This window comes from Drosophila virilis, chromosome 2 (genome assembly GCF_030788295.1).
Source record: "Drosophila virilis strain 15010-1051.87 chromosome 2, Dvir_AGI_RSII-ME, whole genome shotgun sequence".
Lineage (NCBI taxonomy): Eukaryota > Metazoa > Arthropoda > Insecta > Diptera > Drosophilidae > Drosophila > Drosophila virilis.
The window spans coordinates 5,233,571-5,261,385 of NC_091544.1; the positions used below are offsets into that span (position 1 = coordinate 5,233,571).

Genomic DNA, 27,815 nt, shown 5'->3' on the forward strand with positions numbered 1-27,815 from the left:
TTAAGTCGCTTAGGTTAATAGCGAACAGAGGGAGGGACGGGCGGATAGCAAGACGCATAACTTACAAATACATCTTTAATATGTGTAGACTTCTCTTTGTGAAGGAGAGTATATGAGTATTCAAGAATTACGGAATATTAATTTGTACATCTTGCCAGTTGGTCATTCTTATTTCTGTCTGCGAAGCATATATCGAAGTCAACCGTGTCGAGCCATGTCGAGCCGTGTCGAAGATTGTCACTCTCCCTTTTTAGATTGTTTAGAAAAAAGTTATAATCTTTTCAAACTTATACCAGACAACTCGATCAGCATTTTAAGTCATGATATATACATGTACTACATATATATTTTATATTTCAATCTTGGCTTCGTGCGTGAAGTCTACTTTCACTAATTTCTGTTTTTTTATTTTATTATTATTTTTATTTTACTAATAAATTTGGCGGAAAAAAATTGTTGAGGTGCAAGCATAATGCAGGAAGATCAACCCAAAGAAACTAAAGTCTGCTTCCTTTTTGACATTATTGTAACTCGCTTGCGACTGTACAAAGACAAAATCGACAATCCGCAGGGCCTAACAGTTAATGTTAGATTTAATAAAATGTCGGTTAATGTTACAGCGAGCCGTATAAATGTGAGCGAATTCCAATCTGGACGTCGCATTGAATTCTCAACAGATCCCGAGATAATGCGCCAAAACCTGGAGGCTGATGGCTTGCCGATCGTCGTGCGATACAGTGGGCTCTCTTTGGGGAACGCGTGTATAACATTTCCCCAGAACTTCATCGATAGCATTGAGGATGGGATGAGTGACCAACTACATGCAGACACATGTAGCATTGAACGCCGTGGAGTCGAAGTGGGAACTATAGAGATTCTTTGCATACTAATTGCCAAGTGCATGGAGCAAACCGAAAAGCCAGAGTAAGTTGGCACAACTTATAATTGTATATAGCTCAAGTTGTTTTGGCTTTTACAGCCCCTGTAATAAGAGCTGCGGCAACCTGGCAAGGGCTATTAATGCGGCTGATATCATGTTTGTAGTGGGCGACCCCGATCCGTGCCCCAAGATTTGTGAACCGTGCGCGGATGAGCTGGAGCAAGAGGAAGGTGATGAGCAACTTAAGTTGGATCTAAATCGCTATCCCAGCTTAAACCAGAATGTCACTAACCCACCTACTAGAGAGATTTGTGGCACAGAAGCATGCTGCCAATTGCAAACCATAACGAAGCATTACGGAGAAATAATCGAATCGGTTGTGAAGAATGCAAATCGTTTAACTACGTCGGACCTAAATAAGGATCTTGTTATCACGGACTGGAGCGGCAAACAAAGAAGCTTCCCACAAAAGTATGTTGATCGCTCGATACCCATTGCTACTGGGGACATTGACGAGATTGGAGTAAAGCCCATACGTTTCTGTCCTGTTTGCCTCACTCCAATGTCGTGGCTGCCTAAATACTCTGCGTGTCCTAAATGCTGTACTAAAGCCATGCCAGAAATGGAAACTATACACGGCGAAAAGCTCACGGGCGATCAAATTATGAATGAGTTTCTCCGAGTACCTGCAAAATCAGTGGAAAATGATGAACAGGAGCTAGATGTCTCCAAGCGCTGTACCTGCAAAAATAATATATTTTGTACTCATTGTCGCATTCGCAATTTGTGCGCAGACATGTTCAAACCGCCCGTTTACCAAGAAAAGTGCCCCAGCGTTACACCTAATGAAAATGAGGACTTTTGTGTAATAGTTGAGTCCGAGGTATGTCGTCCATATTTAGAACGTGTTTTTGGCGAGCTTCGAGATCTCTACGGCGAAAGGGAGGCTAATAAAACTGCTGAATTACAGAAGCGTTTGAAACAAACGTTGGGAGCTGGAGATACAGTGGACTTGGCTAAGAAATCACTAACGGGCGCCATACAAAATGCTCCTAGTAGTCCGAGTTATTTACAGCGGACATCAAATGGCCCAAGAATTGGCCATAAGACTTGTCTTAGGCCTCGGGCCTTTGTCTCCCGTCGACACGGCTGGGCATGGCCATCGACAAAAAAAGCGCGCAAATATGGCTGGCGCCCAGGAGCCATTTGTCGATATGCTGGAACCGTGATGAGGTTCTTTTTACAATGCTCCCGAGACAATAATGCATTCAACATTTGTCGGCGAGCTGAAAAACTAAATAGAAGGCAGCTTCCTATTCTCAACGTGTGCAAGAGAAATGGCGCAATATACATAACATTGCGTGCTCTCAATAATCCACATATAGAAATGAAACCTATTGTATTCAGGATAGTCAAAAGCGATCTTGCCGTGGCCCTCAGGGAGATTAAGAAGAAGCTCAAAGACGAGGGCTACCGCAAATGCGTTTGCCACAAAACTGTGATGTTGTGCGTGTGTCGCAAAGTGCTTGAAAAGAAAAATCTCGAAGAAGCTCTGCAGAGGGAATGTGAACGTCGCGGTATGGAAAATTGTGTGGATCACCTGATCCTCACAGACACCAGTGACAGTGAAATCGAGTTTGATTTTGATGTGACCCCGCCAGCAGGCGTGGCAAAGCCCCAGCTATCTATAAAGCCTCGTACTGTCACCTTGAGTACACAGACAAATCCGAAAGACAAAGCCCGACCAAAATATCCCATCGAAGTTGGTCCCTACTGGCGCGCCTATGACTGCGCTGCTGGCGATCGGTACACGGGCACAGCGTTCGGTAGGCCCGGTGAAGCTGTATTTGAGGATGGCATCTTTGGATACGGGGGCGGCGGACCGCATGGACCATACGCTACTCCCGGTGGGAGGGCCAAGACCCAAGGAATATGGGGTGCAGGTCCAGGTGGGCCTTTACAAGGTGGTGGACGTGCGGGTGATGGTAATAGGGGCAGTCCAGGCGGAAAGTCTTTTCCTGGTGCTAAAAAGAAACCAACAGGTCCTAGTGCGCCCATCCCTGTAAGAATGCCAAAACGCTATATTGAAGCTCTGAAGAATGCTGCTCAGGCAGAGAAAGATGCAGTGCAGAATGAGATTGCAAAAAGGAAAAGGGGCATTGACCTAATGCAGTATTTGATGAAACACAATGCGATACCCACGCCCTGGAACCCCAATGAGCCCAAACCAAAAGTGAAAACTAAGACAGGGCCAGTCGTGGGGCCAGATGGGCTGACCGATGCACAGCGCAAGCGTCGGGCTCTTAACCAGATTTGCATTCCACCATTTGAGACCTTGGCTCGGCTTGGCAAGGGTTACGATCCGTGCGCTCAATGCTACTCTCCTTGTAATCAATGGTGTCCTCCTTGCGCCTACTATTGCTAAGAAACACCCGGTTCTTGACTGCGAATTTGAAGAATGAGCAGTTTATTATGCTACAACATGCAGCTTATAAGAATCAAATACGAGGTTACCGCCAAATAAGACAAACTTTTAAGACAGGCATTTCGGAATGATAAGAAATATATAAAAAAAAGACCATTTTACACAGGTCACATAATGCCAATAAATTTTAACTTATTATCAATATTGTCAAGTTGTTTTTAATGTTTAGCCGCCAAATGCGATTCTCAGCTTAAATTGGCAATAGGTCAAAAATGGGCAAATATCAATTTAGTTTTATTTATGTAGCTATTTTACTTCACGACATATCGTCTGAGCTCAATTATAATGAACAGTCGAAGCATTACATTAACAAGAATACCGTTTAATTCAGCAAAAGGCACATTTAAAAGGAGGCTAATTTTTAAAATTTCACTTTAGTTTGATCGAATCGGTTTTCCATAAAATTGCCCAGCAAATATGACTGTATACTCGATATTCTGATAAATCTTTCTACCCTTTTTTTCAATATTGGAGGAATATGATGCACATATAATTATTTATGAGTGTAATTATGGCATAATATTGCTTATTAGTTTTTATTTGGTAAATATACCTATATTCGGAGTTTTTGTTTAACTGCTAATCATAGTAGCATTTGACTTAACATTACAGAACTTTATATATCAGAAATTTTAGTTTAAGAACTTTTTAAGTATTGTTAATATGCTTTAAAAATTAAAAATTTTAAATTAGCAATTTTAAATTCCGCGTTAGCAAGGTTTTCTAAGCACTTTTTTAAAGAAACAGCCAAAATTTCAAATCTCCATAAATTATCAGTAATAAACCAATTAATAAGATATCAATGATTAGATATAAAAACTCTTAAAAACATAAGCAACCAACCCAACCAACAAAATGGCATGTAAATTTGTATTCGATATTATCGTGACTCATTTCGAGTCTTCCGTTGTGAATATTAATGATCCAAACAAACTGAGTATAGTCGCCAATTTTAATAACATAAATGTGCGTTTGACATCAAGCCGCATTAATGTTTCCGAGTTCAAATCTGGCGCTGGTGTCGAGCTAAATGCGGCGCCAAAGAAGATGCGCGCGAATCTTCAGGAGTGCGGCATGGTGATGACGGTCTCATATAACGCTAAGGTCATAGGCGCCGGTCAAATAAGGTTCCCTCAAACCATGATAGATAAGATAGAAGCAGGAATGACCGATTTGATGCACGTAGGCTCCTGTGATTTCGAAAAGGAAGGTGAATCTATGGGCAACCTCGAGGTGCTCTGCCGTCTCATCATTAAATGCGAAGAACAGTCATTGTAAGTTAACCTCTGAGATAGTTTATTTTAGTTTTATGTCACGTTTTAACGTTTCATTTGTTTTACAGTGAAGAGCAGACCGAATGTCGCCGAAACATAGACAAATGCATCAATCAGGAGGACATCATGTTTATTGTTAGCGAGTCACAACGATGCCCTAGCCCTTGCGATCCTTGTCTGGACGCTTTGGAGCCAGAGGATGGCGATGGACTGCTTAAATTGGATATGGCACGCTATAGAAGCTCGAATACTGGTGGTTATAGACCCGCAGAAAATCTCATTCACAATCCGGTAGCGAATTCTGCCTGTTGTCAGCTTAAGGTGATTACAAATTTATCCGTTTCTTTTCAAAGCTATTCTGAAACTATATCTAATTATAGAGAATGGCGCAGGAGTGTGAAGAGATTGTTGACTCTATTACCAAGCAATCTGGCCATCCGAAACCATTAAAGTCACCTTGCCGGAGACCAGAGGAACAGGGTAGTCCCTGCAGTGGTCCTTTTGAGTATTTTCAGGACAATCAGCCACTTCCTTCATATGCTCCCTGTTTTTCGTACTTGCCAGCACGACAGGATGAGGGTCCTGATTTCTGCAATCCGGCGCTGATACCTGTACCAATCAGTGACTTGCCAAAGCCTTCGATAAAACCAGCACGATTTTGTCCAATCTGCCTGACCAATATGTCATGGCTTCCAAAATTTGCCGCATGTCCCAAGTGCGGGGTCAAGCCCATGCCAGTCGTTGAGGAACGCCATAAGGAGACGAAACTGACTCCAGAACAAATAATAGCAGAGTTTTTGGGTAAAAACAAAGATTCTAAGTCCGACTACTGCGTGGATCCCTGCGAGTCGAAAAAAAAGCAAGTTGATGATGACGAGTGCCATAATGTTCAATGCACGTGCAAGTGCGGTAAAATGTGTACACATTGCCGCATACGGCAGCTATGCGGGGAAATTTTCGAAGCTAGTAAGAATGAGGCCATATGCCCCCGCGTTAAGCCAAAATCCTCCGAGGACTTCTGTGTGATGAAGAAAGATTCTAATGAGTGCCGGCCATATTTAGCTCGCGTGTTCTCCGAGCTTCGCGATTTGTACGAGGTCAAAAGCGCACGACACCCGTCACAAATTAAACTTGAATGCGACCAAAAACAATCCAGCAATCTAAACCAATCAACCATAGATAAAAAACCAAAGCTTGAGCAGAAACCTAAGCAAAAACCCACTAAGAGCAAGCAGCCTGTTATTGGTATCGGACACAAGCAATGCCCAATAACAAAAGGCAGCGTTTCTCGCCGTCACGGCTGGGCCTGGCAATTAAGGGATGAGGCAAAGATCAACGGCTGGCGACCAGGGTTTGTTCGGAAGTCTGTCAAACGCCTCATGAAGTTCTTTTTACAGTACTCTCCGGAAAATAAGGCTTTCAATAAGTGCCAGGAAGCGCTAGAAGCAGAAAAGGCACACGATACACCCACTTTGCACGTGTGCAAGAAGAATGGAGAAATCCTCATTACTTTACGGGCTCTAAATAACAAAAATGTGGAAATGAAACCCATTGTGTTCAGGGTGGTCAAAAGCGATCTGGCCGTAGCCCTCAGGGAGATTAAAAAGAAACTGAAGGACAAGGGCTTCCGCAAGTGCACGTGTCATAAGACGGTGATGCTGTGTGTCTGTCGCGACATCCTAGAAAAGAAGCATCTCGAATACGCACTGCAGAAGGAGTGCAGACGGCGAGGCATGGAAAACTGTGTGGATCATTTGGTGCTCACAGACACCAGTGACAGCGAAATGGAGTATGATTTCGATGTGTCTCCGCCGGCCGCCTCGGCTAAGCCACCAAGTCGACGCAAGAACGCCAACAACGGTACACAGACCAATAAGAAAGATCTAATAGTACCGTCAAAGTATCCAATTACACTGAGTCCCTACTGGCGTGTCTATGACTGTGCTGCAGGTGATCGGTACACCGGCAAAGCGTTCGGTGGGCCCGGTGAAGCTGTATTTGAGGATGGCATCTTTGGTTACGGCGGCGGCGGACCGCAAGGTGCATCCAAGATCCACGGAGCACGAGGTGGTGGTCCAGGAGGCGTTCTCGGGGGAAAGTCATTCCCCGGTAATAAGAAACAGCCAGGACAGGGCAAAAGCGAACCCATCCCAGTAAAAATGCTCAAACGTCATATTGAAGCCATTAAAAATGCTGCTAAAGCGGAAAAAGATGCAGTCCAGAATGAAATTGAACGTAGGAAAAAGGGAATTAACCTAATAAAGTATTTGGAGGCACATGGAGCCGTTCCTACGCCCTGGGACCCCAATAACCCGCAGCCAAAGAAACCGGTTGTGACTGGCCCAGTTCTGGGTCCTGATGGACTTACCGACGCGCAACGCAAGCGACGCCTTCTTCAGCAGACGTGCGTACCACCACTTGACAGTATGCCCCGCCTGGGTAAGGGCTATGACCACTGCCAATGCTACAATACGTGTGTCGCTCAGTGCTGCTATCCATGCTGCTACTGTTAAGACTCGTGCGTCCCAATCATTAGAGAAGATTTATAATTTTAGAAGCGACTGTACACAACGGTGTACACAATATGTCGAAAAAGGAAAGTTTTCCGCCTGAATGGAATATTGCCCAACAGTAGGCAAATGTGTTAATTTTAGTTAAAAACGATGCCATGCCACTGTATATAATTTTGTATAGACTCCGGTTGTGATTAATAAGTCGTTTTTGTCAGTCATACGTCATTCGTGTATGTTAGCTAAGCTATACATTATATTCAGTCTTAATGTCCATACACGTAAGTTCTCAATAGATAGCAGGAATAAAAACAAAAGATTATGTGAATAAATCGCAGCTAGATCAGCTTAACGATTGTTTCGATTATTTCGGAATCCATTTTCGTACTTAAACATAAGGTTGTCTGGAAGGTTGGAATCTGAGATGTATTCTACTCACACAAGCAATTTAAAATAAATGATATATTAAAACATTTGTGTCATGGAATGAAAAAAACATCATTTTTGTAATACCCCATGCCTTCTTTTTCAACACAAAGCTGTACATTTATTTTTTTTAGTCTTGTCACACGCAAGCCTAGTTTTGTTTTAAAAAATTGTATTCATAATTTTGAAATTTCCCAGTTCTGGGTTTTATTCGCACATTTTATATAAAGTACCAATTTAGCAAAACCTAACATAAGCAAGAATAAAATTGTATATCAATAAAATGAGTTTGTGTAACTTTGTCCTTGATGTTATTGTGACAAAATTAAAGTTATCACACCAGCATGTCAAAGATCCAAAAAAACTTCAAGTGCAGGTTAAATTTAACAAGAACACAATATGTTTATCAGCAAGCAGGATCAATGTAACCGATTTCAAACCTGGCTCTGGCACTAATTTTGAGATAACACCAGAAGACCTGCGCCAAAATGTTGAGAAAGTGGGGATGTCCATCGCAGTTAAATATGACGGATTCGTTGTCGGCACAGGTCAGATACGTTTTCCCAACAGCATCACTGAAAGGATTGCAGTAGGTATGACTGATTTGATACATTCAGACAACTGCAAAATCGAACGGAGTGGTGAAGTTATAGGCACAGTTGAGTTGCTCTGCCGTCTTATAATTAAATGCGATGATGAGCAGATGTAAGTACAGATTCTCGTATATCTGACTAAGCGCAAATTGCAAGCTTAAGAAATCGTTAATTTTTTGCAGGCCGTTGGGAAACAATGCGCAATATAATGTAGACAAAAATATCAACGAGCAGGATATAATGTTTCTTTTAAGTGAGTCCCAGCCATACCCCATCCCTTTTGAACCCTGCCAAGAAACATTGGCAGACGATGAAGGTGATGAGCTCCTGAAATTGGATTTGCAACGATATCGCAGCTCGAATGCTGGCGGCGTTCGGGACTCAAAATCTCTCACATATAATAACACTGGCAACGCCGTTCTTACACCACTTAAGGTTCGCGTCGATTTGGATCGCCTTTTGCACAGACTATATACCCTATTTCTGTTCACAGAAATTGGTGCATGACTGTAAGGAGATTATTGACTCTATTATTCCGGTACCGTCATGCCGTAAAGCCGAAAAGCTGCGAAGTTCCTCGAGTGAAGTCTGCTATTCTCCACAGCCGAAAAATCCACCATGCTTTTCGTACATGCCAACAGACCAACATGATAATATCTGTAGTCCAAGGTTTCTAGGCCAGCGCATCAATGATGGAAAGAACTCACATATCATGCCCATACGCTTCTGTCCCGTTTGCCTCAACAATATGTCATGGCTACCAACATTTGCCTCCTGTCCAAAGTGCGGAGTGAAGCCCCTACCGGTCTTTGATGACCCACCCAATGAGAAGGAGCTGACTGCCGAACAAATACTGATGGACTTTTTGGGTAAGCCCCCAGTTAACAGTGAAGATCTATATGCGGATTCCCATGCCCAAAAATGCAAAGAAAAGACACCTCAGGAGGTACAGACCAGATGTCGCTGCTCGTGCGAGAAAAAACTATGTGCTCATTGCCGAATACGTAAACTGTGCGCCGATATCTTTAAGCCAGATGAGAGGCAAACCTCCAAGTTGACCGATGGGGGACAAAACGATTATTGTGTGAAATCAGATGACTCTCGCCCACATCTCGCTAAAGTGTTCTCCGATCTACGCGATCTCTACTATACCAAAGATATGAAACGAGACTCGTTGTTCGATGATAAATGTGAAGGCAAAATGAACCAAGTAAATATGCAAAAGTTAGGAATATCCCTCAATCAAAAATGGAAAGCTAAAAAAACCAATCAAAGCGGTGCCCACAAAGAGGTAAATTATCACTCCCACAACCGAAATCGGTTAGCAGGACACAAGACCTGTGCGAATAAACAACGCCGAGTCCCACGACGCCACGGCTGGGCGTGGTCCTCAAGCCAAGAGGCACGCAACTATGGCTGGAAACCTGGCGCAGTTCTCAAGCCCATTAAGAAGCTTATGAATTTCTTTTTGTATTACTCGCCACCCCAAAATGCATACGATGCGTGCAACGAACAACTGGAAGTCGAAAAAGAAATCGCAAGTGAGTTGCCCATTCTTCACGTGTGCAAAAAGCAAGGTGAAATCTTTATTACCCTGCGAGCGGTCAACAACAAGCATGTTAATGTGAAACCAATTGTATTTAAGATAGTGAAAAGCAACTTCGCTGTCGCTTTAAGCGAGATCAAGAAAAAGTTGAAAGAAAAAGGTTTCCCCAAATGCCTCTGCCACAAGACGGTTATGATGTGTGTCTGTCGGAACAACATTGAAAAGAAATATCTTGAGGGTGCACTGCAAAAGGAGTGCAAACGTCGCGGCATAGAAAATTGCGTAGATCATCTGGTCCTGACAGACACCAGTGATAGCGAAATGGACTATGATTTTGGTGTGACACCGCCGGCGTGCTTGGCGAAACATCGTACGATACCAAAGCCACTTACCGTTAACAATGCCACCCAGTGCACAAAAAAAAATCGAATCGTGGTCCCAAGTAATCCATTCAAACACGGCCTCTACTGGCGCGCCTATGATTGTGCTGCCGGTGATCGTTACACGGGCACAGCCTTCGGCGCTCCAGCAGAGGAAGTGTTTGAGGATGGTGTCTTTGGATATAGGGGTGGCGGTGCACACGGTGCAAGTGCTACTGTAGGCGGCCGACCTAAGAATAAGGCTATTTGGGGAAACACTTCTGGAGGGCCTATGCGTGCTGGCGGACGTTCGGCCCCGGATGGTAATTTAATAAGTCAAGTTGGTGAAAAATCATTTCCTGGTGCTGAAAGAGGCCGTGCTGCCAAAGGAGTTGTCAGTAAGCCAATTCCCGTAAAAATGACTAAGCGAGCTCTATTAGCTGCCAAAAACATCTCAAATCAATCTCATCTCGAAAAGAGTCGTGAAAAGCCAAAGTCTGACAAAATGATAACGTATTTAAAAAAACATGGCCTATTTTTAGGGCGAAAGGATAAGGAAAAAGGTGCATCTAATGTTGGTCCAGACGGACTAACCGATGCGCAACGTAGACGTCGCGCTCTGCTGCAAATTCCCCCGCAACCCATTGAGTTTGTGACGCGCCTGGGGAAGGGCTTTAATCCGTGTACTGCCCAATGCAATTATGAATGCGGGCAATACGAACTCAGTCCTGTGCTTTTATAGCTAAGGACCATGCTGTCAACGGCTGTCATGATCTATTAAATTTTTAAAATATATGTTTATGTCCCATAACTAGTTATTTTATTATTGCTTTGAGAGCGCAAGTTTCGAGTGTAATACTCTGAGCGTCGATCTTGAAAACTACAGAAGCAGAATTTGTTTATCAGTCTAATTTATATATTTATTTATTAATTTATTGTACATTAAAAAAGCATTCCAGAAGACTGCAAGAAAATATATATAGTTGGTTTCTCAAACAATAGGCTTGCTAAATTGCAAATCAAAAATATTTATTAGAAAACTACAAGAAAAGTGGGCTTGGAAGTTATTTAATTGTCTAAAAGTTACTTCTTTATGACATACAATTGGTATTTATCTTGTTGCATGCCAACTGATAATTATTCCTACTGATTTAATATTTTTGCAAATATTTCTTTTCGCAAATTCATGTTGCAAGAAGTTCTTCTGAATGGTAACTATTAGTTACTAACCAAGTTCTACTGGGTAGCTCAGCGCGACGTTGAGAATATCTTCTAATCGAGCACTTCCATTACATAAATATGAATTATCTTCGATAAATTAAAATATCAACATTTTAGGGATTAGGGCTCAAGCCAAAACATTGAATTGCAGATGTAAAAAAAAAATATGGTCAGGATCTCAAGCTTTCCTAAGCTTATGAACAATAGAATTGCAGAAAGGAAATGAACTTTTCTATAATTATGTCCATCACAGTAGTATGTGTATTAGTGTTCATTATAATAACTATATTTTCATATTATTCACTTTACTTTACAAATATATACAACCCAAAATTGTGCTATTAAATTGTGTTCATCAACATTAAATATCCATTATCATTGTTTTCATTTGCACATTGAAACATTAACAATTGCATAAACGAAATTATTAAATTACAATGAAATCCAACCAAGCAAATAATTGTACCTTTGTTTTTGACACCATTGTGACAAAGTTTGAATCACCAAACGTACAAATTAAAGACCCCAAAAAATTGCAAGTAAATTTAACATTTAATAATAAAACAGTAGGCCTAACAGCAAGCCGGATAAATGTTACCGAATTTAAAGTCGGTTCTAGCACTGAATTTGAGGAGGATCCGGCAAAGTTGCGCAAGAATCTAGAAAAATGTGGTTTACCCATTACGGTCACATACAATGGTCGCGCTCTGGGTACCGGTCAGATCATTTTGCCCAACACCATCACTGATAGCATAGTAGACCAAATGACTGATCTGATGATCTCGGACAAATGTCAAATTAACGAAAAAGGTGAAGACGTAGGCACTGTTGAGGTGCTCTGCCGTTTAATTATTAAGTGCGAAGATAAGCCAAAGTAAGTAAAGATTTTTGTGTGACTGACGTCAGTAGTGTGTCAAGCTTGAACTCTCATCTTATTTCAGGACAGGAGAGGATGGCTGTCTTCCTAGTATGGCCACATGCATCAACCTGCAAGACATAATGTTTCTTCTGAGCGAGTCCCAGCGATGCCCAAGCCCTTGTGATCCTTGTCTGGATGCACTGCAGTCAGAAGAAGGCGATGAACGCCTAAATTTAGATTTAAAACGCTATGAAAGCGTCTCTGTTGGTTCCCCCAAGCCCATTGAAACTTTCACAAATGATCCAACAGGCCATTCTATTTGTAGAGAGCTAAAGGTGAGTGCCAAACGGGCGTATTTTCCAAACCTTTCTGAAGCTCTCTCTTTCTCTATCTCTCTGTCTTATTAACAGAAAATGTCCCTAGAGTATGGAGAAATTATTGACTCGGTTCTAAAGTGCACTGGTCAATCGCAGCCTTTTATAGGGCCTGATCAGATGGCCAAAGAGCTGGGAAGTCCCAGTCCGTCAAGCGTCTCGCACTGTCAAGAGAACCCAAAGGTGACAACCGAGGAATTCAATTTTGAGACGGTGACCCAAACCAATCCGATACGTTTCTGCCCTGTCTGCCTGAACAACATGTCATGGATGCCGAAATTCGCTGCATGTCCAAATTGCAACGTCAAACCTATGCCGGCCATAAATATTCAGAAGGAGCAGACGCCAACAGCGGAAGAAGTACTAATTGAATATATGGGCAAGCCCCCGCAGACTATTGAAGATTACTGTAAGAGTTTCTCTACAAAGCCCGCTGAGGAAAATTTTAGTAAAGTGTGCCGATGCACCTGTAAGTTCGGAAAACTCTGTGCCCACTGCCGAGTACGCGAAATGTGCGCGAATTTCTTTAAATCTGAAAATAATGTGGAATCCGTGCCCGAGACTGAGGCCAGTGAGGTAGATCCAGCCGGCGATATTTGTGTATCGCTTGTCAAATCAGAAATGTCTCGCCCTTTTCTGGCCCGTGTATTCTCTGAGTTACGCGATTTGCACAGCATTGATAACACCAAGCGGGCATCGGAGCTTGAAAGGGAATGTAATGAACAGTCGTCACGCAAGAAATCCCGACATATACTTAGCCTGTCCCGTAAAAATCAGAAAAAAAGAGCACCAATTGCAGAGCGTAGAGAATTGACAAGACGTTGCATTAATATCCAGAAGTCAAAGAAGCCCAAAAGAAAGCTCCCAAATACAGGCCACAAGGCCTGCACTGCTGGGCCGGGCCTAGTTTCGCGTCGTCACGGCTGGAATTGGGCCAGCAGCCAGGAGGCGCGAAAGTTTGGCTGGCGTCCCGGGACGGTATCAAGGCCTATTAAAAGGCTTATGAAATTTTTCTTACATAACTCGGAAGAGCATAATGTATGCAAGGAAGTAGAAGAAAAAGATATCAAGAAGGAAAGAGACCTTCCCATGCTGAACATGTGCAAAAAGAATGGTGAAATCTTCATAACCCTGAGAGCGATCAATAATAATAACGCTAGGATGGAACCCATTATGTTTAAAGTGGTCAAAAGCGAACTTGCAAAGATTCTTAGCGAGATAAAAAAGAACCTCAAGGACAAGGGATTTCGCAAGTGCACCTGCCACAGGACCTTATTGTTGTGTACCTGTCGAACCTTCATGGAAAGGGAGAAGCTTAAGAACGCATTGGAAGAGGAATGCCACAGCCGTGGCATAGAAGCTTGCGTAAATGATCTGGTGCTCACAGACACGAGCGAGAGCGACGTGGACTTTGACTTCAATGTGACACCACCGGCGGGCGTGGCGAAGCCTCCATTACCAAAGCCCAGCTCCGTCGCGCGTAGCACACAGACGGCCAAGCCCGACTTAAAAGTGCAACCAAAGTATCCAAAGCCGCAAAGCTTCTATTGGCGAGCCTATAACTGTGCTGCAGGAGATCGCTATACGAGCACGGCATTCGGAGCTCCTGGTGAAGTTGTTTTCGAGGATGGCGCCTTTAATACTAAAGGTGGCGGGCCACACGGTGTGTCTGCTTGTCCAGGAGGTAGGCCAAAACATGCAGCCATTTGGGGTGAGAAGCCCGGTGGACCTATGCGCGGACCTATTCGACAACAAGGACATCTAGCGAAGATGCCATTTGGGCATAGTAAAGATAAGTCTGGAAACGGTAATAAACCCATTCCGGTGAGGATGCCCAAGCGTTTATTAAAACCTGCCTTAGAGGCTGCTGAAGCGGAGAAAAATGCCGAGAGGCTTAAAGCAGAAATGAAAAAGAAAGGTCCCGACATGATGAAATATATGATGGATCACGGCGAAATTGCTAAACCATGGAATCCTAACAATCCCGAAGCGAGCAAAGGTCCTAAGACTAAGCCTAGCGCCATGATAGGCGCAGATGGCCTCACAAGCGCACAACGCAAGCGTATCGCTCTCCTTCAAGTGCCCATGCCCCCAATCGACACCATTACCCGGCTTGGTAAGGGTTATGATGCTGACTGCTGTTATTCTCATGCGGCCCGATGCTATAACCCATGTGGGGCACAGTGCTACGACTCATGTGCCTACTACTGCTAAGAGCAGATCGCGTTCTTTCGAGCATATGCTAATTGCATACATGGAACAAAATCTTCAGATGTCTTTTACGTACATTAATTCTTGAACCATCATTGGGGTTGTGCATTAATCGATTCACTGAAGCACACCTGATGCGTGTGCTAAAGTAAGCTCTGAACAATTTTATGAGCCAGTACGAAGTATATTACTAGATATGATTCCAGAGTTTTTAAAAAATTTAAATGTAAGATGCCTGTGCGCTGCTCAGAACGATTCTCTTAATTAATAATATTTATGTTATACGCCATGGTGCGCTATAGAGTTATTTGTAATTCAATAAATAAGTGGACAAATTACTTTATTAATGTTGCCCGAGTCGGATATTTACAGATTGACTTTAAAATTTAAACGAGAGTCAAAATATTTAAATGTTTTTTCTTATCTGGGTGCTATGAATTAATTCCGTTTCTCCCTCGTTTTCATATATCTTGGGTAAAAATTAAAAGGTGTTTTCTGCCCCTATTTTGAAGAACGCCATTTCCATAAAGTGGATGGTTTTTTGGAGCTGTGAAGTTTCGAAAAACCTACTTCTCATGTATGCTAAATGGAGCAAAACATTTTATGGGTTACCGATCAGCATCAAATCTTTTGTGAAGAAAGTGTTCGTCTCCATGATTCCGAAAGGTAACAATCATCTGGACACGGTGGAAAGCCATCGCCCTTTCAGTCTGCTTCCGTCGTTTGTTAAAATTGGGATTTCGCTCGCGAAACTCGAAGAAAATTACAGAGGGTTAGTCGACCTTGTACCATGTACACAACAAATATTGCTTAGCGGTTTTCTTTAACAGAAAACATGTTTGCCATGAGCGGCTTATCTACAATAATTAAGCCATTTAAATTTTAGCTGATTGACAGAACTTCCAAAGTTGTTGTGCCTTCATCAACGTCAGATTCATCAATGCCAAAGTTCTGTAAGGAACTGACCGGAGTTGCGAAAGTAGAACAGAGGAAATGCCTGAGACTAACTCTAGACAAGACACTTGCTTATAAAAAACTGCATTTCTTAACGGCTCAAGAAATAGGGGCACTGTGGGTATTACGCCCTTCATTTTGATTGTGTCTATCATATAAAGTTCTGTTTTTTATATGTACATATATAATAATTATTAATAGCGATCGGTTATACGGAATTGCTTTTTGAGGTGCCTAGCTGAAAACCATTTAGCCAAATTGCAACCCTTGTTAGAAACCTACAAAAATTAAAACAAAAAACATGGACCGCGGAGATCGGGATCTATTTACATAAAACGGATATTCCTGATCGATGACTGGCGAAAAGTATACTACATACATATACAAATGTTGGTCGGGAAAAGTCGCATAATAATCAATATCAAACTGTTGTTGCCGTATATGTATAATATGTATACTGGAAATGTATATAAAAGCGTAACAGCAATAGATAAGTATATGGTAAATATTTAGTATAATGCTGTATAGGAACAATCGAGGACCCACTGGATTTATTTTTTGGAAGATTGTTTCAGCGTGTGCTTGTTACCACAAATATATTTTCCAGCTTGAAAATTGTAGAAAATAGGTAAAAGGCGTGTGCTTGTTATCACTAATATATTGTAGTTTGAAAATTTTAAGAGAAAAAAAAAGGTAAATCCACGAAGGGACTGTAAAATCCGAAACTCACGATTTTCAACGAGAATACTAAAAATATGCTTTTTAGAATTCGTATTAAATTTTTTTTCCATCATAGTTGCTTTTGTTTTGATATACTACAGGCATTTTAAAAATTATTTAGTTTTAAGTGCAATGTTTTAGTGTACATTACTCCCAAAATTCCTTTAATAAAAATTGCCAATCAATTTTAAATTTACAAGTTTGGTTTTTTTCTCATTTTTTTCACAATTAGGACGAAAATCCGATTAAATTGCCTACATTTTTATATTAAGGCAAACGGTAACAACAAACCACTTTTTATTAAAATGACAGCCTGTAATTTTGTATTTGACATTGTCGTGACTCGTTTTGAGTCGAAATATGTATATATTCAAGATCCTAAGCAGCTTAGAATTGAGGTCAAATTTAATAAAAAAACAATTCCTCTAACGTCGAGCCGGATTAATGTAGCAGAATTCAAGCCAGGCTCAAGTAATGAGTTCAATAAATTCCCAGAAAAGCTGCGCCAAACCCTAGAGGAATGTGGAATGCCCATTACAGTGAAGTACCGCGGTTCTGTTCTCGGGACCGGCCGAATAAGTTTCCCCCAAAGTTTTACTGATAGCATAGTCGCGGGCATGCCCGATTTGATACATGTGGACACCTGTCAATTCGAACGGGAGGCTCAAGTTACTGGCTCTCTTGAGCTGCTTTTACGTCTGATTATCAAATGCGATGAGGTGGCAATGTAAGTAAAGTTCTCCGAAGATCTGACCGTTGCTCAGCACAGTCAATTTTCAGACCGAAGGAGAGCGAATGCCGTCGCAATGTGGATAGAAGCATCAATCCGCAAGATATTATGTTCATAATGAGCGAGTCCCAGCGTTGTCCTTCCCCTTGTGATCCTTGTCTAGATACATGGCAGCCAGATGAGGGCGATGAGATCCTCCAACTAGACTTGGACCGCTATCGCAGCTTGGACATTGGTGCGCCTAAGCATGATGAAATATTTAAACATAACCCAGTATGCGACTCTGTCTGCTGGGAGGTGAAGGTTGGCCTATGAGATTTTTCTCGCTAAATTACCAACTCATAGGCTTTATTTCTATTTAATAGAAAATGGCACAGGAGTATGAGCAAGCTATAGACTCAATTATCGAACGCACCGGCAAGCCTAGCTCACTGAAGCCGCCTTGCCGTACTGCTGACGCACTGAGAAGTCCATGTGGTCCACCCTGTCACAATTCAAACTACCCAACTATCCAAAAACCAAATTTTCCCTTGTATTCGCAATTCCCACCAACCCAGGACATTGGGTGTAATTGCCACAGCCCTAAGCTTGCAACCGTGCCAACCAGTGATGGGAATGTCTTACAGGATAAGAATATACGATTCTGTCCAGTTTGCCTGAACAATTTATCATGGCTACCAATATTTGCCGCCTGTCCCAAGTGCGGACTCAAACCCATGCCGGTCATTGAAGAAGATTACAACCAAAAGGAACTGACTGCTGACAATATAATGATCGATTATCTGGGTAAGCCTCCGGCGGCCATTAGCGATATCTGTAAGGATCCTTGTGATAAATCCGCTGAAGAAAATACTAAAATGTACCAAGCTGGATGTCGATGCACGTGCGAACAAGGCAAACTGTGCGCCTACTGTCGAGTAATTAAACTAATCCCAGGCTTGTTCCAGCCCGGTTTAAGTCAAAAAACTGAGCAGAATGCAGATGATTCGCAATGCAGCGAGGACCATTGTGTGTTTATGGTTAATCCTACGGAGTCTCGCCCATTTCTAGCACGTGTTTTTTCCGAATTACGTGAAATATATGATTTGAAAGTCAATAAGCGAGGATCTGATGCATGTATCAGGGAGAACAATCCAAAGCGTGCAGCCCAATTACACAAGATGAAAAAAACCACTCCAGCTGAAGCTCGTAAGAAATTATTAAAACCGGGTCATGTCAGTGAAGCACACAAGTATTGCGCAAAGCGGATGAGACCTGTCTCTCGTCGACACGGCTGGGCTTGGGCCTCAAGCCAAGAGGCACGCAAGTATGGCTGGCGACCTGGCGCAGTTCTCAGGCCCTTGAAGAGGGTTATGAATTACTTTCTAAATTACTCGCCCGAAAATAATGCAGATAATACATGCAGGAAACGTGTAGAAACTGAAAAAGAAAAGGTGCGTCAGCTTCCTATTCTCAACCTGTCCAAAAAGGATGGCGTAATATTCATTACCTTGCGAGCGGTTAATAATAAGAACGAAGAGATGAAGCCAATTGTATTTAAGGTAGTTAAAAGCGATCTTGCTGTGGCTTTAAGTGAGATCAAGAGAAAGTTAAAAGAGAAAGGTTTTCGTAAATGCACCTGCCATCAGACTTTAATGATGTGCGTCTGTCGCGACAACGAGGAGAAGAAACATCTCGAGGTCGCAGTACAAAAAGAGTGCAGACGACGTGGCATGGAAAATTGCGTAGATCATCTGGTCCTCACGGACACCAGTGACAGCGAAATGGAGTTCGACTTCGATGTGACATCGCCGGCAGGCGTACCACAGCATCCAACTCCGCCAAAGCCATGCACCGTCAACAGAAATACGCAGACAGCTGTGAAGGAGCAAAAAGTTTCGCCTATATATCCAGTCAAATATACCCCTTACTGGCGTTCCTTGGACTGTGCTGCGGGAGATCGCTATACGGGTACCGCTTTTGCCAATCTTGGTGAAACCGTGTTTGAGGATGGCCTATTTGGCCATAGGGGCGGTGGTCCGCATGGTGTGCCTGCTACTGATGGTGCTAGACCAAAAAGCAAGACTATCTGGGGCGAAAAGCCCGGTGGACCTATGATCGGTGGTGGACGAACTGGGCCAGTGGACAGTCCAGGCGGAAAGTCATTCCCCGGTGCCAAAAAGAAACAAGCAGCAGGCAAAAGTGCTCCCATTCCTGTTAGAATGCCCAAGCGCTATTATAAAGCTATAGAAGAGGCAGCGAAAGCAGCAGCCAAGCAGAAAGAGGAGGAAAAAAAGAAAAGGAACCCAGACATGTTAAAATACCTTATGAAACGCGGCGTTATTCCTACCCCATGGGATCCTAATGCAAATGCGTAGCAGCAGATAGTATGTTATTACTATTTTTTTGAATATTTGTATATTTATATATTTTTACTGTTATTGATCAAACTACCATTTGATTTTATATTTTTGACAATAATAAATTTTAAGATTTCAGTCAAACTTTCGTGCTTGAGTTGTATGTATTTAACAGATCTGTTGTAAAAATTTAATTGTTAAATAAACAAATTTGTTGTTTGGTTAATTTTTAGATATAATAGAATAAATTAAAAAATAATGCATTCGGAATCGAAAAAATTAAGTGTCATACACGAGTCGTGTAACTATTTGTTTGATGTTATTGTGACTCATTTTAGGACAAATAAGATAAAAATTCAAAATCCCGCCCAGTTGCAGGTGGATGTCAACTTTAACAACCAAACGTTGCGTATAACAAGAAGTCGTATTAATGTCACCGAATTCAAAACCGGTTCGGCTCTTGAGTTCAAAGAGTTTCCAAACAAGCTACGGAAGTTCCTCTCGAAATGTGGAATGCCGGTGTCAGTTATATACAATGGTAGAATTATCGGTGCCGGTCAAATAGAATTCCCGGCAATGTTCACTGATCGCATAGAAGAAGGCATGAGTGAACTAATGCATGCGGATACCTGCATATTTGAGCGCGAAAGTGAAATTGTCGGCACCCTTGAGATACTTTGCCGCCTGTATACAAAATGCGACGAAAAAACAAAGTAAGTTAAGGTGCGAAGGAATATAAACAAGCATCATCATTTATTCTTTTAGGCAGGAGGATGCAAAATGTCTGCTGTACAAGGACAAAAGCATCAATCCGCAAGATATTATGTTTGTTATGGGGGAAAACCAACAGTGTCCCAATCAAAGCGATCTTTGTCCAGATGTCATGTACCCAGATGAGGACGATGATCGCCTGAAATTGGATTTGCTGCGCTACCGCAGCTCCAATGGTAACGACCGCCGGCCAACTGCCACGTTCATGCATAACCCAGTAGCGAATAATGCCGCAGGTGGGATGAAGGTAGCTATTAACGCAGTGTATTCTCAAAAGCTTGCTTCTTAGGTATCGCATATAATTTCAGCAAATGGCACGGGACTGTGAACAAATAATTGACTCAATTATCAAACGCACTGGCCAGCCTCAGCAAATGATTGACGAAGTTGACTCTACAGTTGAACCTCCACCGACCTTACCAAATGTTCCCCGTTTTTCACAATTTCCCGCGTCGCAGGCCAACAATAATGAATTATGCAACCCAAAAGTGATACCGGTACCAATCAGTGAAATTGAAAAGCCATCCATCAAACCCATACGCTTCTGCCCCGTCTGCCTGACCAATATGTCATGGCTACCCAAGTTCGCCGCATGTCCCAATTGCGGTGTGAAGCCCATGCCAGTCATTGAAGAACGCCATAAGGAAAAAAAACTAACAGCCGACCAAATAGTGAGCGATTTACTGGGTAAGCCGTTCCTGGAAAACATGGAAGATTTCTGTTCGAAGCTCTGCACTGCACCGGCTGCAAAAAATGCTAACGAAGATCAACAGCTCGGATGTCGGTGCACTTGCAAGAACGGAAAAATCTGTGCACACTGCCGAATACGAAAAATTTGCTCAGATATATTTCAAGGCGATGAAGGCCAGCCTGCATGCCCTGAGGCAATCCCAAAATCATCTGAGGTAATTTGCTTGGAAGATAATAACGTAGAAAAGTGCCGTCCACACTTGGCGCGCGTATTCTCTGAGCTTCGCGAATTGTACAACATCAAAGAAAGCAAGCTAACGCATGGGGCCAGCAAAGAATGCGGTCAATATTCGTCGCCTAATAAAAATCCACAAGAAGTGGATGCGAAACCAAAAGGTAAATTAAAGGCATATTTACCGAAAATAAACCGTTCCTCTGCGGAAAACACTGCAAAATTAAGGAAAGCAAATGTCGAGCAAAGGCAAATATCCTGCAAAATAGGACACAAGTCCTGTGTAAGTCAACGGGGTGCCGTACCTCCCAACCACGGATGGGCCTGGCCTTCCAGCAAGCTGACGCGCAAGTACGGCTGGCAGCCAGGCTTCGTTCGCAAGTCCATCAAAAAGATTATGAGGTTTTTTTTGCAATATTTACCAGAAAGAACCGCACTTGACACATGTGTGAAAGAGAAAAAAGCAGACATGGAAAGTTCGTTACCCATTCTTAACGTGTGCAAGAAAAAGGGTGAAGTCTTCATTACCCTGCGAGCGGTCAACAACAAGGATGTTGAGATTAAGCCCATTGTATTCAAGGTAGTTAAAAGCGATTTCGCTGTGGCTCTAAGCGAGATCAAGAGAAAGTTGAAAGCAAAAGGTTTCCCCAAATGCAGCTGCCATAAGACGTTGATGTTGTGCACCTGTCGCAGCTACTACGAAAAGAAATATCTCGAGCATGCGCTGCAAAAAGAATGCAAACGTCGCGGCATGGTGAGCTGTGTGAACGAACTGGTGCTCACAGACACCAGTGACAGCGAAATGGAGTACGATTTTGATGTGACACCGCCAGCGGGCTTTACACAGGCTCGAACGGTGCCAAAGCCACTCACCGTTAGCCATAGCACCCAATGCATCGCAAGGGATAGTATTGCGCTCCCCAGGTATCCAATCAAATACAGCCCCTATTGGCGCGCCTATGATTGTGCTGCCGGTGATCGTTACACGGGCACAGCCTTCGGCGCTCCAGCAGAGGAAGTGTTTGAGGATGGTTCCTTTGGGAGCAAGGGTGGCGGTGTACATGGGGAATCAGCTACTCCGGGCGCCAAAACTAAAGATAAGGCTATTAGGGGGAAAACTTCTAGAGGACCAATGAGGGCTAGTCATGCTGCGAAAAAAAAACCGAATGCCGCTGGACTCCCTGAAGTTAGAGTACCTAAACGGTTTGAAAAAAAACTTGAAGAGGCTTCCAGAGCTAGAGAGAACGCCGTAAGGAAAGAAATCACACAGAAGAAATTGGGCATCAACATGATGAAGTATTTGCAGAAACACGGAGCCTTTTCTAAGAAACGCCCTGCTGTTGGCCCAGACGGACTTACCGATGCACAACGTAGGTGTCGTGCTCTGCGGCAAGTCCCCCCACCCCCTATCGAATTCGTGACTCAACTTGGTAAGGGCTTTAATCCCTGTACTGCCGGATGCTGCAATTCGTATGGCAACCAGTGTCTCAATCCTTGTTATTACAGGTGCTAAATAAATATTGGATCTGTGTGTTTACAATTATTTTTAGAGTATTACTCATATTTTAACCCAAAACAAAAAGACTTAGTAAAGAACTTGTTTGACTCGCTTCTGCACTGATCTTGGCTTATCTGATCTCTGTGCACTATTATGTTAATCGACCTCAACCTAATGTAATTAATGAGTAAACGAAGAGCCTTGTTGGGATTCGACATCGGAATCGAGAGAAAGTTGGGTAAACGTCTAAAAATACTTGGGTTTTCGTTTAATATACAAGAATTAATATAAGTCACTTACTTATTTCCAACAATTGTGAAGCCACTAAATTCTATAGGCTCCGACTCTGAAGCGTATATATTTTTTTTAACAGTATCAGCTGGCGAGTCAATATAGCCATGTCTGTCATTCCTGTATGCAAGCTAGACTTGGTTTTAAAGCTATCTTCGATAAACTTTGCATAAGCTTAGCGAAAATATAGCAAATGTTCTGTTAGAAGAGAAGAAATACAACAGCGTTCGTGCTTGTGTGAGCATAAAAGGAAGCTCCGAGCTACGTACAAGGTATCTGCCCGTCAGGCGGTCTCGTCTGAAGCACCCTAGGTTGTTTATAATAAAAACAGACGAATGCACAAAATAAAGTGTAGGTGACCTAGTCGCTACATTTAGCCATGTCCGCTTCTAAGCTTACTTGTCTCTCACTTATAATTTATGAAGTTTTTATACAAAATCGAACAATAGGACATATGTTTGCAAGAATATTTATTCCTCAATGATGGCCCTTTTTGTAAATAATTAATTTCATTAGTTCATCATAGTAGCATTTGTTTTTATACAATTATTAGGATACATCACAAAATTTTCCGTTTTTTATTTAAATTTATTGATTTTATTAAACTGTATGAATATTAAAAGAAAAACCAAAAAATGACTACCTGCACATTTCTCTTTGACATAATTGTGACAAATATTAAGTCACCCAGTATAAACACTCAAGATCTCAAGGAACTGCTAATTGGTGTCAAGTTTAACAATGTATCGATACCAATAACTGCGAGCAGGATCAATGTTACAGATTTCAAACCCAATTCTGAGACTGCGGTCACTGTGAGCCCGACGGATCTCCGCCAAACTCTCGAAGAATGTGGAATACCTATATCTGTGATGTACAACGGTCTTCTTCTCGGCATTGGACATCTACGTTTGCGCAAAGATTTCATTGAGAGCATCAAGGAAGACATGAGTGAGCTGATACAAGTGGATTCCTGCACATTTAAATGGGATGGGCAAGTTATTGGCGCGCTTGAGGTGCTCTACCGACTAGTCGTGAAATGTGAGGAACAGATAGTGTAAGTAAAGGTTTCCATGTATCGAGCCTTAGTTCTCAATCTTTCGCATTGTTGTGTAGCGTTCAAAATATTTTCAAAGACAAAAGCATCAACGAAGAGGATATCTTATTTATTGTGAGCGAGTCCCAGAGATGTCCCAGTTTCTGCGATCCTTGCCTTGATGCATTTGAAGATGCCGAGACTTTGAAATTTGGTATACAAAACTTTGGGAGTTTAAATGTCAATGACCCAAAGCCTTCGGTAACATTTCTCCACAACCCAGTTAGTGACGCCGCATGTTGTGAAATAAAGGTATTTTGAAATCTAGATAATACTCAAAACCTATCTTCTAAGGCCCGGCTTCTACATACAGAAAATGGCACAGGACTGTGAGGAGACAGTTGACTTAATCACAAGGTTCTCTGGCCAGCCAAAGGCTTTGAAGCCTCCTTGCCGATACCCACCCAATTTAAACAGTCCCTGCAATGTTCCTAGTCAGCGCCAGCCGAAGGTTACAACCCTCCTACCATGTTTCACCTGCATACCAATGTCAGATGGTGGCAACAAAAATACTCGTGATCCGGCACTGATAACCGGAACGATCAGACGCAACTGTCCCGATTGCCAGGCCAATATGACATGGCTGCCGCCACTAGCCGCCTGTCCGAAATGCGGAGTACAACCAATGGCATTTGTAATGGAATCCAACAATCAGCCAGCAGCCGACGAAATACTGATAGAAAATCTAGGCAAATCACCAGATACCTCTATGGATGTCTGCGCGGATTTCATTGATAAAACAGGTATGGAAGAGACCGTAACAAATGAAAACAGATGTCGGTGCACCTGCAAGTTCGAAAAACTCTGTGCCTACTGTCGAGTACGAAATATGTGTGCGGATATATTTCAGTCCAATGAGAAACCGGTTTCCGAGAAAGCCGAGGAAGACAACGAGATTTCTAAAGATATTTGTGCTTCAAATGCTGAGTCAGATGTGTTTCGCCCATTTCTATCACGTGTATTCTCCGAATTAGTTATTCTAAATTATATCAAAACCGTAAAACCAACTGAGATTGCAGAGCAAAGCATTCAAAAATCAACCTCGAAAGAAAAAGAGCCCCACATAAATAAGAACTCGATCTCAATCGCCGAGCGTAGAGAGCTGACCAGGCAAAGAATTGCTAGAAAAGCTGTGAAAAAGTCCATGCGATCCATCTCGCCCCGTCACGGATGGGATTGGTCATCCAGCGAGGAGGCACGTAAGCATGGCTGGCGACCAGGCTTCATTCGCAAGCCGATTAAAAAGCTTATGAAGTTTTTTTTGAAACACTCACCAGAGAAATGCAAGAAGGCAAGAGAAGCAGAAATGGAAAAGGAACGCCAGTTGCCCATTCTTAACTTCCGCAAAAAGAATGGCGAAATCTTCATAACACTGCGGCCACTCAATAATACAAATGTCGATATGAAGCCCATTGTATTTAAGCTGGTCAAAAGCGATCTTGCTGTTGCTCTAAGAGAGATCAAGAGCAAGTTGAAACGTAAAGGTTTCCGTAAATGCACTTGCCATCAGACGTTAATGATGTGCGTATGCCGCGACAACTTCGAGAAGAAACATCTCGAACTCGCACTGCAAAAGGAGTGCAAACGCCGTGGCATCCAGAATTGCGTGGAACATCTGGTGCTCACAGACACCAGTGAGAGCGAAATGGAGTTCAATTTCGATATGACACCGCCGGCGGCCATGGCGAATCGCGACTCGCCACCTATGCGCCGTCTCTTCAACAACGGTACACAGACGGACGAAGCTGATTTAGAGGTGCCACCGAGACATCCAAGCAGCTACCGACCCAATTGGCGGGCTTATGATTGTGGTGCAAGCGGGCGATACACGGGCACTGCATTTGGTGCACCCGCTGAAGAAGTATTTGAGGACGGGGTCTTTGGATATAGGGGCGGTGGTCCACACGGTACGGCAGACGTTCCACATGACAGCTCTAAAGGCGGCCCATTGCGCGTAGGTGGACGTGGCCGTGAATGGAGCACTCCTGGCGGGGAGACATTCCCCTATGGCAATAAGAAAAAACCGACAGGCGGAAGTGACCCCATTCCAGTTAAGATGACTAGACGATATTATCAGGCTATTGAAAATGCTGCCGAAGCTGAGAAAAAAGCCAAGGCGGACGCGGCAGAAGCTAAGCGGAGGGGCCCCGATATGATTAAATATTTAATCAAAACTGGCACTATTCCCAAGCCCTGGAACCCGAATGATTATGCCTAGATATACTACATTTTATGTTTGGCTAAACGAGATTTTATACAATGTTTTACCCAACCCAACACAACAATATCACTATTTTTAAAGATTTAATAATAAAGATTTGTTTGCCACTAACTTTTTTCTCCTACAAAGTAGTGAAGTTCTGTGACAGCTAGGAAGCTGAAGCTATTTTGTTTTCCATTTCATCTGCCTCAAACTTATTTTCAAAGATCTTCCAATTTGGTTGAGGAGTGTCTCAAACTTTGGACAATCCATGCCTCCTTGGTGGAAGGCCCTTCGGGCTCAATTTTACTTCCAAGAACCTCTCAAAAATTCATTTAAATCCTTTTTTTCAGAATCCAAAATCATCGGGGAGGAACGCAAATCAAATGTTTCTTCGGCGATGCTTTCTGTTTTGTCCGATTTGCTTCGAATGTCATCGGATTAGTAAAAGGCCTCCACAAATAACAGTCTTCGAACTAATAAACGGTACGGCATTAAATTCTAAGTACAAGATTGTTTACGCAATTACAACAGGATTTGAGAATCATACGAGGGTAACTCGATAAGTATTTGAAAAACAACTAGAGAGTGAGACATTTGTTAACTCTATGGGAAAATGCTGAAATGCCATTTAAATATATAGTTTTTTTTATCAAAACCCCTATTCCTTGACAGGACTTTTTTTTATTATATAATCCTGATGATCATATTGATGGTAGTACAATATAAGTTTGGTCCTGACTGTCCGCCTATATGTTTTTTTATGCAATAAAAATCGCCATTTAGCATTTTTTTTATATAAATGAAATAGTCTTCTAATAAAGAAAATTATATATACTTATGTGCATACGTTTTTGAAAGAAATGTAAACTAACCTAGCAACAAGCTTAAAACAAAAAATTTTTTGCTGTTTTGCCATTTCATATGAACCAAATTTATACTGCACTGCACTGACAAGTTGATTTTGTTTTAAATAGTTTGGAAAAAGTTATGAGTACATAACCTTATAATTTTCTTATATTTATGCAGTGGTATTTTATTTTCAGCACCTTGAGATAAGTGTTTGTCTTGTTATACTTATGAATTGGCTTCTTGAAGACTTGCAACAAATTTATTTATTAAAGAGCAAAAGACAAGAACACCTTGATGGCCTCTCGAATTAGTCGTCCGGCGAACAAACATCCACAAGTATATTGAAAACGTTGTGCAGTGCACAGTTAATTAAATTTAAGGCACGCACCAGCTGAGGTCGACAGAGAGGTTCTTATAGATATGATAGGGGGCTGTGGGTTTCTAGGCACTTGTGTTACTTAGAACAAAAGAGGGCCACACCCTTGCACCCCAGGTCTGATCAATATAACATTGATAGCTATGCAGGCTGGCTAAGCAGCTTAATGCGCACTCAATTCTTGACTTCCAATCAGTCAATCCATTCTGCTATGCATAATTAGTAAACTGAGACATGACTAATAATCTGCTCTATGTAGGAACTATAAATGTTGCTGTTGCTTGTACTTTGATTAGTGGCTATCACTAAGCTGCGGCTGGAATTGCTT

The 27,815-nt window shown here is 42.3% G+C and overlaps 7 protein-coding genes across 7 annotated transcripts; all 7 read left to right on the plus strand.

Moving 5' to 3' along the window:
* Positions 1 to 374: 374 nt before the first annotated feature.
* Positions 375 to 3,509, plus strand: LOC116651869 (uncharacterized). The gene is made up of 2 exons (XM_032439113.2): positions 375 to 924; positions 980 to 3,509. The coding sequence occupies exons 1-2, from the start codon at positions 473 to 475 to the stop codon at positions 3,303 to 3,305; spliced, it is 2,778 nt and encodes a 925-aa protein (XP_032295004.1). The 5' UTR covers positions 375 to 472; the 3' UTR covers positions 3,306 to 3,509.
* A 527-nt stretch (positions 3,510 to 4,036) lies between these two features.
* On the plus strand, positions 4,037 to 7,501 carry LOC6630155 (uncharacterized). Its single transcript, XM_002054739.4, has 3 exons — positions 4,037 to 4,639; positions 4,708 to 4,960; positions 5,020 to 7,501. The coding sequence occupies exons 1-3, from the start codon at positions 4,221 to 4,223 to the stop codon at positions 7,150 to 7,152; spliced, it is 2,805 nt and encodes a 934-aa protein (XP_002054775.1). The 5' UTR covers positions 4,037 to 4,220; the 3' UTR covers positions 7,153 to 7,501.
* A 148-nt stretch (positions 7,502 to 7,649) lies between these two features.
* Positions 7,650 to 10,949, plus strand: LOC6630012 (uncharacterized). The gene is made up of 3 exons (XM_002054738.4): positions 7,650 to 8,280; positions 8,351 to 8,603; positions 8,662 to 10,949. The coding sequence occupies exons 1-3, from the start codon at positions 7,859 to 7,861 to the stop codon at positions 10,813 to 10,815; spliced, it is 2,829 nt and encodes a 942-aa protein (XP_002054774.2). The 5' UTR covers positions 7,650 to 7,858; the 3' UTR covers positions 10,816 to 10,949.
* A 658-nt stretch (positions 10,950 to 11,607) lies between these two features.
* LOC26531835 (uncharacterized) lies at positions 11,608 to 15,132 on the plus strand. The gene is made up of 3 exons (XM_015172464.3): positions 11,608 to 12,168; positions 12,236 to 12,488; positions 12,564 to 15,132. The coding sequence occupies exons 1-3, from the start codon at positions 11,732 to 11,734 to the stop codon at positions 14,739 to 14,741; spliced, it is 2,868 nt and encodes a 955-aa protein (XP_015027950.1). The 5' UTR covers positions 11,608 to 11,731; the 3' UTR covers positions 14,742 to 15,132.
* A 1,413-nt stretch (positions 15,133 to 16,545) lies between these two features.
* On the plus strand, positions 16,546 to 19,625 carry LOC6630011 (uncharacterized). Its single transcript, XM_002054737.4, has 3 exons — positions 16,546 to 17,139; positions 17,193 to 17,445; positions 17,508 to 19,625. Exons 1-3 carry the CDS (start codon positions 16,718 to 16,720, stop codon positions 19,497 to 19,499), a joined length of 2,667 nt encoding a protein of 888 aa, XP_002054773.2. The 5' UTR covers positions 16,546 to 16,717; the 3' UTR covers positions 19,500 to 19,625.
* A 22-nt stretch (positions 19,626 to 19,647) lies between these two features.
* On the plus strand, positions 19,648 to 22,717 carry LOC26531487 (uncharacterized). The gene is made up of 3 exons (XM_015172419.3): positions 19,648 to 20,194; positions 20,247 to 20,499; positions 20,561 to 22,717. Exons 1-3 carry the CDS (start codon positions 19,740 to 19,742, stop codon positions 22,685 to 22,687), a joined length of 2,835 nt encoding a protein of 944 aa, XP_015027905.1. The 5' UTR covers positions 19,648 to 19,739; the 3' UTR covers positions 22,688 to 22,717.
* Positions 22,718 to 23,519: 802 nt separating this feature from the next.
* LOC26531187 (uncharacterized) lies at positions 23,520 to 26,391 on the plus strand. Its single transcript, XM_015172383.3, has 3 exons — positions 23,520 to 24,020; positions 24,080 to 24,311; positions 24,373 to 26,391. The coding sequence occupies exons 1-3, from the start codon at positions 23,599 to 23,601 to the stop codon at positions 26,275 to 26,277; spliced, it is 2,559 nt and encodes an 852-aa protein (XP_015027869.1). The 5' UTR covers positions 23,520 to 23,598; the 3' UTR covers positions 26,278 to 26,391.
* Positions 26,392 to 27,815: the final 1,424 nt, after the last annotated feature.